This window comes from Periophthalmus magnuspinnatus, chromosome 18, assembly GCF_009829125.3.
Source record: "Periophthalmus magnuspinnatus isolate fPerMag1 chromosome 18, fPerMag1.2.pri, whole genome shotgun sequence".
Taxonomy (NCBI): domain Eukaryota; kingdom Metazoa; phylum Chordata; class Actinopteri; order Gobiiformes; family Gobiidae; genus Periophthalmus; species Periophthalmus magnuspinnatus.
This window is the reverse complement of record NC_047143.1, coordinates 5893431-5908883: the sequence shown is the minus strand read 5'-3', so window position 1 is coordinate 5908883 and position 15453 is coordinate 5893431. Positions and strand designations below refer to the sequence as shown.

Sequence of the window (15453 nt, the reverse complement as noted above, 5' to 3'; positions counted from 1 at the left end):
CACCTGTTTAGTGGAGTCTGGGTCTGCCCTGAGACTCCTCCACCTGTTTAGTGGAGTGTGATATGAGCTGAGACTCCTCCACCTGTTTAGTGGAGTCTGGGTCTGCCCTGAGACTCCTCCACCTGTTTAGTGGAGTGTGGATATGAGCTGAGACCCCTCCACCTGTTTAGTGGACTATAGATATGAGCTGAAACTCCTCCACCTGTTTAGTGGAGTCTGGGTCTGCCCTGAGACTGCTCCACCTGTTTGCAGCTGGAGCACAGCTGTGTTTTGCTCCGTGAACACCAGGGGGCGCCACGCTCTGCAGTTTTATCTGCAGGAGGAGTCCATCACTCCACGGGGAGGACATGTCCCTACTTCATTCAACAGTCTGTGATGTGCACGAGTGGAGAAGTGGAGCTGCACTGAGGTGTAGATCTGTCAAACTTTCAAACTTATGAGACGTGTAAAATGTCAGTGTTTCAAAGTTTGAGACGCTTAATGAGCCTTTATGTGAGCTGTAACTCATCCAAGCCTCACAGTCTGCTTCATTTAGATTCAGGGTCCAGCCTTAAATCATTAAATGTCCACTTTTTTGGCTACAACTTTATTCTCATAAAATTATGACTTTATTCTTATGAAATTATGACTTTATTCTTGTAGCGCCGCATAATAATATTTCAAGTGATCCTTATACTCTGGTAAAAAAAAAAAAAAAAATCAAGTTTCAGCCTGTTTTGTGCCACTAGATGTCTCCAAAAATGTAATGTGGACTTGTGCTGAATGTTGGTGCTGATTTATATCATTTATTAAAAGCAGTTATGTCATGTTCAAAGTGCATTTGACAGATTCATATTTCATTCTAATCTGACTTGTTTTTGGTGGGATAGTACCAGGAGCAAATATTTATCATAGTTTTACATCTATTAAGTGTCAGTTTGTGAAAAAAAGTAGAAAACTAAAGTTGGAAAATACAGGAAGTAGCAGTGAGCAGATCTAAAACAGAATCGCTCTACCTGTGTCACCAGCTCCGTTCAAAATGCAGAGAATTTACGCACAACAAAGGCTTTTTTCTCACAACAGTAGTGTGCAGTGACTTTTGTGGTTAGGCAGCAGACACATGAATGAAATGTGACAGCTCTACACATGTGTACTGCTACAAAACATGTACATTCATCAAGAGATACAACAACAACAACAACAACAACAGTGCACCGGTCAGACAGGTGCACTTAAAATACATCCTCACGTGTCACAAACATCCCCTTAAACACAGCCCTGCGTTAGAACAGTGCGCTCACACTCACCTCACAGATGCAGATCAAAACCTCGTCTTTCGAATCCTGAAACCAGCTCGTGTTTGATCACATGACTGTCTGTATTACTCTATAACATCTGATCTATTTCGCAGGTGAACTGGACTCAGGTGAAACACAAAGAGCAGTGAAACGTGTTAGAAACTACAGCGGAAAGTGTTCTTTAATGGGGAATAGTGTTTTATTTAATGTCAACAAAAATCTCTTCCACACTTGGGATTCAATAAGGGACACAGACTGGAGAAATAAACTCAGGAACAAGTAACTCAAACTGATATAAATGCAAATTCAGAGTATGTCAGATGAGTTTGAGTGCTGCTTTTGACTGTTCAACAATCCAGCAAGAAGAAGACAGAAGCAGTTTATATAGATGACCCTGGGCTGATTATCAAAGCGAGCTGCAGGGAAAACAGGGAGGTAACAAAAGAAGGGCCGGGACACGCTGGAAAACAGAGCCGGACTGAGGAAAAACATGCAAACAGACAGAACTGTGACATAATCACTAGAAACATGAAGCTAAGAGTCAGTTATTTTAGGCACTGGTGTTGACAGTTGGCGCTGCTGCTGTCGTCTCCTGCTGCAGAATCAGTTTCAACGCTGAAATCCAGTTGGTTTAAACCTAAAATGCCTCTCTCTGATCTGAATGGTGACTGCCTAAACCCCTGAATCAGCGCTAGTGTGGCCTCTGCAGCTCAGGGAGTGAATTCTGGAGGTTCTTTCACATGAGGCCTGTCCATAAACTGAGGATGAGACACTTGTATATGTCTCTGTCTTCAGGTCAAGCCTCTGGACTCACAGGTTCAGTTGTGATTGTGATTCCAAAATTTAACCCAATTTTCCTTTTTGCGCCGTTCAATCTATATTTGACCCTGTGTCTGGTCTGATTTGAACCCAGCACGTCTTCCACATGAGTCTAAATCGTCCAGATAATGTTTATTCGCGATTAAATGAGTCACTAATGGCATCAGAAATGGTTTAATCACAGTTACTATAATGGAACAATAACAAACTTTAACATTCAGAGACAAAGATGCAGCGTTTGCCCATATGTGATACTTTATTGATAACAAAAACCTTGTACAGTTGAATATTTAAACATTTGAAACAGTGATATAAACATGCTATGAAACGTTTGAAACTAACAGAAGTTCAAAACAGACGAGCTTCATTGGCGGTTGTGGGTTTGTGGTTTATCGTCTTCATCGAGATCAACCGATACGGGTTTTTTCATGGCAGATGCCCATATCGAAATCCATAGCAACCAAAGACCGATCAGCTATGCAGATATATTTGAGCCGATATGCAGGACCGATTTTGATTATTTTTACCCGAATTATGTCATTTAAATGTACTACAAACTCACCCACAGCCCTTTTTGTACCACGGACCTATAAGAGGGCGGTGGAGTCGTGTTTTGTGCAGCTCTTTGTGTCCAGTAAAAGCCAAAAGTCAAATCTGTAACTGGACATCAACAACTTCTGACGACTAAGGGATTACACAGACAAGGCTTTATGTGGATTTTTTAGGTAGCTGTCCCAAAAAAAACCCCTAAAAATCGGCCTGTGATGGAGATTTAAGGCCGATAGCTGAAACTAAAAGCTAAAAAGTCCAAATATCGGCTCGATATATCAGTCTATCTCTTGTCTTCATTTAGATTTCGTGAGGTCAGAATAAGATTTTAAATATGTCACAACAAAAAAAATGCTACACTTCACGATCACCAAGTATTTATGAAACAATATAAATGTATTTACACAGAGAACTGATTGTTTAAAATCCAGAGCAACCGCTAATCGATCAGATTTACAGATATTTTTGAGCTGATATGTGGGACCGATTTTGATTATTTCCCCTAAATTATGTCATTTAAACTCACCCGCAGCTCATTTTTTAAATCTCAGACCTATAAAAGAGCTGCGGAGTCATGTTTTGTGCAGTTATCCTTTTGTATTTAAAGCGCTGATTTAAAGTTTTGTGTGTATTTTTAGGCAGCAGATCGACCAAAACAAAAATATCGACCTGTGATGGGAGATTTAAGCCCAATAGCAATAAGCTAAAAAGCCCAAATATCGGCTCGATATATCGGTCTATCTCTAGTCTTCATTTCGAATTTTTGAGGTCAGAATTAGGTTTAAAATAAAAAGTTACACTTCATAATCACCAAAGTCGATATAAAAATGTCTTTACACACAAAAACTCAATTCCTCAAACCAGGAAAGACTAAACAAGTTATTTTTGAACACATGCATAGCTCGAAGCAACACAAAAAGGATATTTCACCTATATTACACAACTACCCGCGCCAGCAGGGGGCGCAATGACCCCCAGCCATTCTATTTTATTGAGGATTCATTGAACATACAGGTAGACAATTTTGCATTGGAATTGTAGTAATTTTTTAGTTTGAACCCTTTTACTCCTGTCAAACGCTCCGTACCTGATTTCCTAACACAATCCAAACATCCTAAATATTCACAGGGATGACTTTATAAGTGATGAAAGTGAATTAGGACGTCCCTGTTGATTCGTCGCTCAATACTGGTACTTTTTTTAGCGTTTCGTTTTGTTTAATCGCGATCGTAATGACAAAACGGGAGAATAAAGTTCATAAATCCAATTGTGGTGCCAATATTGATAGGATTTTAAAGAATATACGAGCATAAATAACATCGTTTCCTCGTCAAAAACACGCCAGGAGTTGTGTTTTTATACTGATGCTAGTGTGATGAGTCCTTATATAATACGTCCGCTCCTTCGAACGCGCGTAAAAAAGATAATCTGAAGAAATAAAACACTCCTTGTGCGTTTTTCTTAATATAATCAGTGATAAATAAATGCAGAATAAACGTACAGCTGTCCCAATTCTATGTTACACTATAAAATAATGCAAATAAATGAGAAAGTCGTCTTGTAAGAACAGACACATTACTCTGCTTGGACCACGTAACGAAGTATGGTACAAAACACACTTTACTCATGGATTTGGTATTCTGTAACTTAAATACATTACTTCTTCCCAGCACTGGCTTTTCATAGTATCAAATTTCCACCTGTGATCACCATCTCCACAGGGACGATGACCAGGGGGCCGGCGTTCTTCCCCCCGTCCCGGAGACAGGGGTTGAAGTACGGGTATAGCGCCTCGTTGAAGCCGCACTCGGTGAAGGTGTAGATGTGCACTTTGTTCTCAATGTCGTAGAACGAAACCTCGTCCTCTTCGTAGTCCAGGAAGATGCCGATGCTCTGGGGGGTGTCCCGTAGGGGGATGGCCACAGAGGGGCTGGTGCACGCGCTCAGATTCCCGCTCTTACGGCGACAGATGGCCCAGAAGCCGTAATCGGGACGCACCGTGATCGCTCCCTTGCGGTTTATCGATTCTCTAGCGATTCCCAGGTCCCAGTCGGTTTTATCGCCCACCTGAAATGGGACAAAAGGAAACGGGAGGAATGATCCACTTGAAAATCCAATTTGCTTCTGTATCCACACGAAAATAAGATAAGCTAAACTACTGCGATCAGTTTAAAAAATGAAAATGGTCGTATATAAAACCACGTCCGTTTACCTGTACCACCCAGAAGTGTCGGCCTGTGGTGAAGCTTTGTTTGCCCAGAACAGAAACACAGGAGTCAAACCTCTTCGGGTCGTCATAAAGAGAACTGCGCCTCTGCTGTTCGTTCACGCTCACCTGCACAAGCACCAGGAAGAAAAGAACACAATTAAAACGATAGCATCAGTGATCAGATGACTATTATAAACTCATCCAGGAGCATTCACAGACTGAGAGACTGAAATCTGAACTTTGGACTAATCCTTTGCATTTCACGACATGTTTGTTTTTATTGTTCATTTCACATGGTTTGCAGTGGTCCACCGTTATTCCTCAGTTTCCTAACACATTCTGAACATCTAAAATATTCACAGTGATGAGTTTATAAGTGATGAAAGTGGATTAGGACATCCGTGTTGTTTCGTCACTGGGGTGTGGTGGTTCAGTTGGTTTCAATACTGGTACTTTTTAAAAATTTTGTTATGTTTAATCATGATCGTAATGACAAAACAGAAAAATAAATTTCATAAATCCAATTAAATCCCATTAATTTGAGGAAAAAGTGTTAGCTCATTTGTGTGGACACTGATAACTTTCTATAAAAATGTCAGTATTGGTAGAACTTGATAAACTACAGGGTTAGCAGCTTTTACACAGACAACTTGAAGACACAAGGAGGCATTTTTTAAAATAAATTACTATATCTTAGATCAGGGGTGGCAAACTCAATTTCTTCGAGGGCCACATCAGCAAAATGGTTGCCCTCAAATTTGCATAGATATAAAAAATATGACTGTGTAACTGCATATCTGACATTTTAAGATAGTTGTACATTTTAATTTACATCTAAGATATATGTGTCTTAGATGTTTGTTTTGTACATTGCGTTCACTATGTTAGCATCACCTTCATAGAATATGTTTCTCAAACAATTATCATTTAACTGGTCTGTCCAGTCAATTGAAGGGGCGAGGCTTCCATTCTTTGGTGCTGCTTCATAGAATGGAATGTGTAATTAAATTGTAATCAATCATTGTTATTATTAGAAAAATACACTGTCACTTGTACCTTTTTCCCATCTGGAGACAGGACAAGCCACCCAGCCGCTGTGAAGGGGTCCAGAGTCACGTCCACTAAAGAAGAAATGGAACATTTAAAACTTGCAAAATGATTTTTTAAGTGTGCATAAGGCTGCAATTTTTGTCTAAAACGTTTTCATTTGACTGAATGAGCCTTCTGTTGCTACGGACCTGACCTGGACGAGGGATCACAAGCCTAAGTCTAATTATTCTGTATCAGACTGATAAAAATTAGAATTTCTTCACCTAAAATAACCCAGATTACAAGAAATTACATTTATTTTATAAAAAAAAAAATCTTAGGGAAGAATCCCCAGACCCTCCTCACATGTTTTTTTATTTACCCTTTACCTCTCTTTAGTTTTTGTAATATTTCTTAGCTGATATATAAAAAGCAACATGGAAAAGTACCAAAGGTGACGGAGCACCTGTCCCTCAGAGTGTGCGTGCCTGTCCCTGATCCACAGTGCAGCATGAACTCATCTATCAGTGAAGAATGTTCCAGAGTATGGTTTTAACTTTCTATTTACATGCAATTGTATAGAGTATGATGAGCATACCTGCATACTGAGTGATCATGTTGACCTCTAGAATGGAAAAGAAAAAAGAAGAAAAAACTGTCAGTTACTTGTTTTATTTTGTGATATATGTGATATTTAGATTGACATTCTGACCCTCTGCAGTCAGCTGTTTCTGGAGCTCCTGGCAGAATTCCACCATCTTGGAGAAGACGACTCTCACAGCACTGACAGGGGTGCTCGTCTGAAGCTTCATTTGGGAAAAGTCATTAGTGAAAGTTGGGACCATGAGAGATGGAAAAGTCTGGAAGAAGTAAGATGGGAATTTTAGTTAGTCCTGGTTTAAAAGCACTGTACCTGATTATTACTGTCTTCAAAACATAAAAAAACAGAACTACTTAATTTTAAACGGATTGCAGTGCCCAAAGTTCCTTATCTGGCAAATTTAGACTGATCGCTCATTGGTCACCCAAATAAAATCTAATTTCTCTCAGAGTTTAGTGCGTTGCTGACTGATTCTGCAGAAATCCACCATGTTTTTCACCCACCTGTTATGTATATTTTTTTCTTTATTTTTTCTATATGGATGGACCATGCGTGTCTCTGATTGGCTAATCCACCTGTCAATCACGCCCATCTGAAAATCTCAGGCAACAAAGCTCCTCTTTTTCCTAACATATTCTAGCATCCTAATTATTAGACTATAACCTATTACATAAACTTTTTTTCTGACATCAATCAAAACAAATATTACTAATTCTGTATTTCAGTGCATCAGGACTGAACCATTTTGGAAAAAAAACATCTAAATGTGATTTTTCCATCAAGAGCTGTGGTTGCAATTAGACAATACTGCAATTTAACAGGATTTATAATAATAATCATTTATAATACGATTCAGTTCAGAGTTTACACTTTAAACTCATCCACATCCAGGAGCATTCACATCTGAGAGAAGACTGAAATATGAAAATCCAAGAATCCCACCTATATGTAGAGGTCTAAACTACAGGACAAGCAGCTTTTATATGGAATCAGACCCCATGGAGACACTGGGAGGGCATCTGACACATAGGGAGGGCATCTGTCTTACTCTATACCTGTATGAGATGCAGGGGGTCGTCGATGAGCTCCAGTTGGTGCATTTCTCCTCGTCGTCTCTTGATATCGTTAATTTCCTGGTTCAGTTCCTTCTGCATGTCCTGGGCTCTCTTTGCAATGTCCTCCTGTTTGGCCTCGGCCTCCATGATCAGTGCCCCCTGGTGGTTCTCTATGGCTGTCTTCAAGGTCGAGTAAACCTGCAAAGACCTTTGCAACTCCTCTTCTTTTTGGTGCTTTAAATCATCAAGAAAAATCAACATTAATTGCTGGTAAACATCAGCTTGAATAGATGCAAGATAGATAAGCTTTATGGGATACTGTGGAACAGCAGATAGTGGATCTCCCACCAGGAAAGTTCCATAGTGCACCTTTAAATATCCCTAAACATTACTCACTCTGCTCATGTTCAAGCTTTGGTTAATCTCCTGAATCTTGTTTGTTCGAGCCTGGGCCAAGTGAAGAAAGTCCACCTCAGCTTTCTTCATTTCATTCTGTAAAAAAACATTGGCAAATATGGCATTTAGTCCATCTGTGAGAGCCGAACAATAGGCTTCAAATTAATCTACACAGCAGTTTGAGTTGAGGTGCAGCTATCAAATCGCAAAAGTCACAATAGACAAGAGAATGTCCCCGGCATCGAACCAAACCTGTGTTTTTATAGAATTAGTTTTGGACAAACACATTAGCTCTGTCATAAAGTCCAGCATCTTTCAGTTTTGGCTCTTTGCTAAATTAAAGCTCTACCTTCCACAGGCGTATTTTGAAAAAGCAATCCACACATTTGTAACGTGACATCTACATTATTGTGATTCTTTGTCTGTGGGGTTGGACCAGAGCTCACTGCAGCGCACACAGAATGTCCAGAACACTGCAGCTCCTGTCTCATATCAGGTCCAAAATGTTCCTGATTGTGTTTAAATGTGTCACTCTATGGGTTCTCTTTATCTGAGGGAGTCACTGCAGCCCTTTACTCCACCCAGAGCCCTGAGATTAGCTGACCAGCACCACCTGCTGTGTCCAAAGCCAAACTCAAGACCAGAGGAGGCAGAAAATCATGGAGGGGTCTGAAATGTTCATCTTAGGTGCATGTCCACTGTGAGAGACATAATTTTTAAAAAATCTGGAAATCACATTGTATGATTTTTAAAAATAATTTATTTGTATGTTACTGCTGCAAATAAGTATTTGAACACCTGTCTATCAGCTAGAACCCTCAAACCTGTTAGTCCACCTTTAAAAAAGTCCACCTCCACTCCACTTATTATCCTAAATTAAAAGCACCTGTTTGAGGTCGTTACCTGCATAAAGAAACATGTCCACCCCATACAATCACTAAGACTCCAACTATTAACATGGCCAAGACCAAAGAACTGTCAAAATGCACAAGAGACAAAATTGTAGACCTCCACAAGGCTGGAAAGGGCTACGGGGCAATTGCCAAGCAGCTTGGTGAAAAAAGATCCACTGTTGGAGCAATTATTAGAAAATGGAAGAAGCTAAACATGACTGTCAATCTCCCTCAGACTGGGGCTCCATGCAAGATCTCATCCCGTGGGGTCTCAATGATCCTAAGAAAGGTGAGGAATCAACCCAGAACTACACGGGGGGAGCTGGTCAATGACCTGAAAAGAGCTGGGACCACCATTTCCAAGGTTACTGTTAGCAATACACTAAGACGTCATGGTTTAAAATCATGCATGGCAAGGAAGGTTCCCCTGCTTAAACCAGCACATGTCCAGGCCCATCTTACGTTTGACAATGACCATTTGGATGATCCAGAGGAGTCATGGGAGAAAGTCATGTGGTTAGATGAGACCAAAATAACATTTTTGGTCTTAATTCCACTCGCCGTGTTTGGAGGAAGAAGAATGATGAGTACCATCCAAAGAACACCATCCCTACTGTGAAGCATGGGGGTGGAAACATCATGCTTTGGGGGTGTTTTTCTGCACATGGGACAGGACGACTGCACTGTATTAAGGAGAGGATGACTGGGGCCATGTATTGCAAGATTTTGGGGGAATAACCTCCTCAGTTAGAGCATTGAAGATGGGTCGTGGCTGGGTCTTCCAACATGACAATGACCCGAAGCACACAGCCAGGATAACCAAGGAGTGGCTCTGTAAGAAGCATATCAAGGTTCTGGAGTGGCCTAGCCAGTCTCCAGACCTAAACCCAATAGAAAATCTTTGGAGGGAGCTCAAACTCCGTGTTTCTCAGCGACAGCCCAGAAACCTGACTGATCTAGAGAAGATCTGTGTGGTGGAGTGGGCCAAAATCCCTCCTGCAGTGTGTGCAAACCTGGTGAAAAACTACAGGAAACGTTTGACCTCTGTAATGGCAAACAAAGCCTACTGTATCATTGATTTTCTCAGGTGTTCAAATACTTTGCAGCAATAACATACAAATAAATTATTTTAAAAATCATACAATGTGATTTCCAGATTTTTTTTTTAGATTATATCTCTCACAGTGGACATGCACCTAAGATGAACATTTCAGACCCTCCATGATTTCTAAGTGGGAGAACTTGCAAAACCGCAGGGTGTTCAAATACTTATTTGCCTCACTGTATCTGTATATACCCCAGGGAAGACCCAGGACACGCTGGAGGGACTATGTCCCTCGGCTGGCCTGGGAACGCCTTGGGGTCCCACCGGAGGAGGTGGAGGACGTGTCTGGGGTGAGGGAAGTCTGGGAGTCCCTGGTTAGGCTGCTACCCCTGCAACTCGGCTCCGGATAAGCAGAAGAAAATGGATGGATGGATGGATGTATATTAGTCTTTTTTCTTGACTTTTATGTGAAGCACTTTGGGCAAGTGAAGTTGTTTTTAAATGCGCTATAGAAATTCAATAGTTTAGATATTCACAGCATTGAAAAATCTGAACTTTAGTCTAAATTTAGGGTCTGTCATGTTTCAAACGTCAGCCCTCAAATGCAAAGACTCCAACTCGAGTGTTTGGTGCCATTATGATGACAGAGTGGACACATGGAACTTGTGCTGCCCCTCTTCCCCCCTTACTCTTTTCTTCAGTCCTCCAGGTATTGTCTAGTTTAGCAGCTCTATTTGAAATGTAGTTGTGGGCGGAGTTTATGTGTCTAGTCCCACTTTAAATGCAGGTACAACACAGAGAAATCCTCACCCTGATGCGGCGGCTCTCCAGGTCGATGGGGATGATTTCATGGTTCTTGTGCTCGCGCTCGGTGCATTTGGGGCAAACGAGTGTCTGGTCCGTCTGGCAAAACATGTGGAAGAGGAAGTTGTGTCGACGGCAGGTGTGGCTGGAGCTGAAGGTGCCCGGGTCGGTCAGCAGGTGTCGGGTCAGAACCGGGTCCCTCAGGTGGGGGCCCAGGTGCTGCTCACAGTAAGACTCTCGGCACAACAAACACGACTTCAGTGCCTGCGTTCGCTCGCTCGCACCCTCCCGCACGCACTTATCGCAGTAAACGTCGTCCGATTTGGAGGGCACCTTCGGGAGACGAGGGCGACGAGGTGGCATGGGTTTACTGGGGTTTTTGTTCAACCTGTGCGTGAAAATATCAGAATATGTTTTAATGCCGTTGCAGTGTTTCCCATCGTTTTAGTTTAGACTATGGTGGCACAAATACCTTCCACATTAAGTTTTTTTGTCTTTTTGAACAGTGTAGTTATATTTTATGTTATTTTTGGCGCAACAAAGTGAGATTTGCCATTGTGTAGCTTGTTTTTTTAGACTTTATGGGACAGTTTTAGACTATGGGGGGGCCAACATAGACTATTCTGTTAACAGGAAACGCAGCATTGTCAGTAAAACTCACAAATAGGAACCTGCTTCGAAGGTGTTACTGCTTTGCCTGGAATGTTTCATGGTATGGCATTGGAAAATACTAAGAAGAAACTAAACATTACTCACACCCAGGTTATCTGCAGCATAGAAACAGTATTATAAATAGTTTAAAATGGTGTATGTAAAAAATCAGTGCGTTCTTTAGACCAGTCATTCCCAAACTTAAGGGTTCTTAGAAAAGAGGTCCAAGCTAGACTAATGTTTTTTTGCCATTATGAAGTATTTTATGACGATTACTGTTCTGTACCATCTTAACAAGACTGTAGCTTATCAGGTAGGACAATAATGTGGGGGTCGCCAACCTGTACATGGATAAAATAGAGGTCTCTGGGAGAAAAAAGTTGGGAACCACTGCTTTCGACAACCCCCACCTACCCGCGTTTTGATTTCATGAAATACTTTCTAAGCCCTAAGGATCTTCATGGAGACGAAAAAGTATGGGACGGCCCTTACTTCTTGAACTGGTCCACGATGTCCCTGAGCGCCACGTTGACACGCAGATTAGGTCGGCTCTTAAACGTCTCTTTGCACAGGGGGCACTCGGCTTTGTGCCGCGTGTCCCAGAAGCGTTTGATGCATCCCAGGCAGAAGTTATGTCCACACGGGATCGACACCGGGCTCTTAAAAAAGTCCAGGCAAATGATGCAGCGGAGTTGGTCCTCCAAGAACGCATTAGACATGTTTCAAACTGCAAAAGAGAAAATCACAACCAAAACACATGTCAGTAACTATAGCCAGAACAACTATAGACTATTCTTTCATAGAGCTAAAGGTTTATTCACAATCGGTTTAGGTTAATCCATAACAGTGTATGTCTACCTCACTGTTTTCTGTCCAGTTTTATTCTCTGTGCAGTTTTAGTCAGTGTTTAAGGTCCTGTATTACACAACATTGACTCCTGTGAGCATTTAGTTACTCAAAAGCACACTTGGAGTTGTATTTTGTTTCATTCATACATGTTTAAGAAAATAAACTATTGAAATAAATGAACAGAAAACCAGATGAACCTCACTGAACCTTTTACCTTTTGTTACCACATGACATCACAAGGTGGAACAGAGTGTTTTCTGTCTGAGCTTAAATATCCAGGGTTTGTGTGTTAAACATGTGAATGAAAAAACACAACTCCAGGTCTGTTTGCGACGATTAGAACATAGATCAGAAAATGACATAATATGGGCCCTTTAATGTATGAACAAATGTGGTGAACACTTTGGACCCATCTGTGTATAAAAACTCAATGCTAATGCTAATTTCGAGGCATAATGGACAGTAAAATAACACCAAAGTCTGAAGTAATTTACGCAAAACAACTGTGTAGCTTTTACTTTGAATTTGAATTGGTTGTTTTTCTCTATATTTTACATTTTAATCAAAGTTAGCATCACATTTGAGACACAGTGAGTAGCGCGCCACTGTAACCCAATAGTTTAGACGTCTACAAATGTGTTCAGATGCCCTCCCTGTGTGTCAGATGCCCTTCCTGTGTCTCCATGGGGTCTTATTCTGTGTAAAAGCCTGTAGTTTTGAAATGCAAGATTAGATTCTGCTCCTACATTTGTTCAAAATATGAGCTTGTGAACTTAATTCTGATCCTGACCAGTAAAAGTAGTAAAGTACCGTACTTAAGTATATATTTTAGGTATCTGTATTATACTTAAGTACGTTTTAAAGTGGATATATTTCACTTTTACTTCACTACATGCAGGTGTAGTGATGTGTACTTTCTACTCCACTACATTTTTGAACTGGACTGAAAAGTAAAAAGTATGTTTATTATAGTCTAAGAATTGCTGAAAAGGCTGTTCATACTTTGAGCAAAACAAAAATGTACAAATGAAATAGTTTATGTTCAAAATTCAGCTCAAATCTTTATCAAAATCAATACATTTGAAGCTTGATGCATTTTTAAACTTAATACTTTAATACATTTCCTTAAGTAGCTTTTTTCATGATACTTTTACTCTTATTTACTCCAGTATCTGTACTTTTACTTAAGTAGCATAGTTGAGTACTTCTCCCACCACTGATCCTGGACGTGAGTTTGGGAGGTGATGTGTATGTGTTTGATTCCCAAAACACCCCATCCCCCATTTGATTTTGTGCGGTAAAAAAACATGACGTTAATGCGAGAGGTTAGAGCTTGGTCACGATTGTTTGTGATAATACGTAGGTGTGGACATGCGGCAATTACCAGATAATTACAGCCCTTCACCGGGCAACATAAGCTGTCAACAAACTAAGGACGCACAATGAGTACTTTAGCTCCGGGGTAATTAAGTCTGCTCTAGATTAAGGAGCAAGCTGTTGGCACTCAGTTAAAGATATGCTCCTCTGACCCTCTGACCCTCTTTTCTGCTCCTCTGACTCTCTGCCCCTCTTTTCTGCATCCTCTACTCCATCTGACCCCCTCCTCTGCTCCTCTGATTCTCTCCTCTGCATCCTCCGCTCCTCTGCCCCTCTCCTCTTCTCCTTCTGACCCCACCCTCTCCTCTATTCACAAACACACAGAGGAGTAAAAGTGTTGCTTTGTCTGGGTTTTGTATTACAGTTACAGTACAATGGCCTTTTGAGACTAAACGCTACGTGATGTCTTGTATTTGACCTGGAACATGACGGTCTCTGGTAATTAGGTCATGCGAAACCAATAATTATTTTATTACACAACACAAAATGTATGAATAGAGTTTCTCAACTAAACTTTTTCCTTGTACAAACTGTAACTGTAAGTGTCTGACCGTCATTATGCTGTATCCAGGTGTTAAAAGTGACGCAAATCCAGTTTTATTCCTCAAATTGTTCACTTCCGATTAATATTAAAAATGCAAATTATAATAGAATTTTTATTTTAACAGTCTAACCTCTGTCTAATATCTGTTCCATCACTGTTTATTATCATTTCCACGTGATTTGCTCTTGTTTTAAAAATGCACGCAACAGATTTCCTCCAAAACATCCTCAAAAATGTCAAGTTAAACATACAAGAAATGAATAAAAAGGCTAAACCAGGTGTAAAACAGGACTGTCCCAGGCCTGTACAACATTTCCACTGCAGTTTTAAACAAGAAATTACCCAAATTGAGACATAAAAGTGGATAAAACGAACTGAGAATGAGCCAAACCCACAAACAGTTTGAGAAACACGGGTCTAAACAACAATTCAAACACATTCGCTGCAGATGACACAGATTTCAAGGAGAATTAACACCTCTAAAAGCTTTTAATCACCATGAAAACAAATTGAAATGTATTGTCATTATTAGCATGAGCAAAAGAAACAAAAAACAAACAAAAAACATGCATGCATTATTGAAAGCTAAAACCATACTTCGGAACATTCGGCGATAGATGCGTTTAATATCACACTGTGGAATATTACAGCCAAAGGAACAACATTTCCATGGAAACAAGCAAATAACAGACTTCCTCCATGCAAAATAAGAGTCAGGTTTGTGGAAATGCAAGTCCGCTCACCATAAAGACGCATGTTTTATGTTTTAGCACAACCTTTTTTTGTCTATTTTTGGCTAAAAAGTTACACATTATTTTTCCTCCATGTGTTTTAGCAGTTAGTTTGGTGTAACATAGTAAATAGGTTAATTATGTAACATCTGTAGCAGCGCGTAGACTATGGACCAGCCTCCCTCAGCCCATCAGATCCTCTTTAACGCAGAAAACACACTTGTTCTCCCTGGTATTTAACACTAGCTACACAGGATATCTCAGTGTTTTATTATGTGGGCATCTTAAGTTGTATTTTAAATGTTGAAAAAGACTTAATTTCCCAAACATAATCCATATTTTTGAGAATATAAAGTTGTTTACCTTTAAGTTTTCCTTGTATGCAAGTTGTGGCTTGAAAATATTCTGAGTGAAAAAGTGTGCGTGGCCCATTTGACTTGATTTTAAATGACATCAAGGCTCCTCCCATTCGGATTAACCTGATATTCCAGTTCGCTCATCGACAAAACATAATTTCACAAGGAACCTGTCAAAGCTACGGCAGAATTTTGAAAAATGGCATCATTGTAAAAAACGAGGAAGTGAATTGTGCTGTTTTTGGCTGTGGGAAAGTTAAGCAAAACC

The 15453-nt window shown here is 40.4% G+C and overlaps 1 protein-coding gene across 1 annotated transcript; it reads right to left on the bottom strand.

Annotated features, from left to right (window-relative positions):
* Nucleotides 1-2255: 2255 nt before the first annotated feature.
* On the bottom strand, nucleotides 2256-15248 carry LOC117386697 (zinc-binding protein A33). Its single transcript, XM_055229098.1, has 10 exons — nucleotides 15193-15248; nucleotides 11821-12055; nucleotides 10684-11065; nucleotides 7936-8031; nucleotides 7540-7773; nucleotides 6596-6743; nucleotides 6482-6508; nucleotides 5911-5975; nucleotides 4858-4980; nucleotides 2256-4712 (listed from the first exon to the last, which is right to left on the bottom strand). Exons 2-10 carry the CDS (start codon nucleotides 12045-12047, stop codon nucleotides 4326-4328), a joined length of 1689 nt encoding a protein of 562 aa, XP_055085073.1. The 5' UTR covers nucleotides 12048-12055; nucleotides 15193-15248; the 3' UTR covers nucleotides 2256-4325.
* Nucleotides 15249-15453: the final 205 nt, after the last annotated feature.

Bases quoted from the DNA above. Each gene is read 5' to 3' on its own strand.
- LOC117386697 (XM_055229098.1), bottom strand. From the start codon at position 12,047: ATGTCTAATGCGTTCTTGGAGGACCAACTCCGCTGCATCATTTGCCTG. The intron at 6,744-7,539 runs GTATAGAGTAAG...TACTTCTTCCAG, and splicing joins ACCCCCTGCATCTCATACAG to ACTTTTCCATCTCTCATGGT. The intron at 4,981-5,910 runs GTACAAGTGACA...GTGCTTGTGCAG, and splicing joins TGTCTCCAGATGGGAAAAAG to GTGAGCGTGAACGAACAGCA.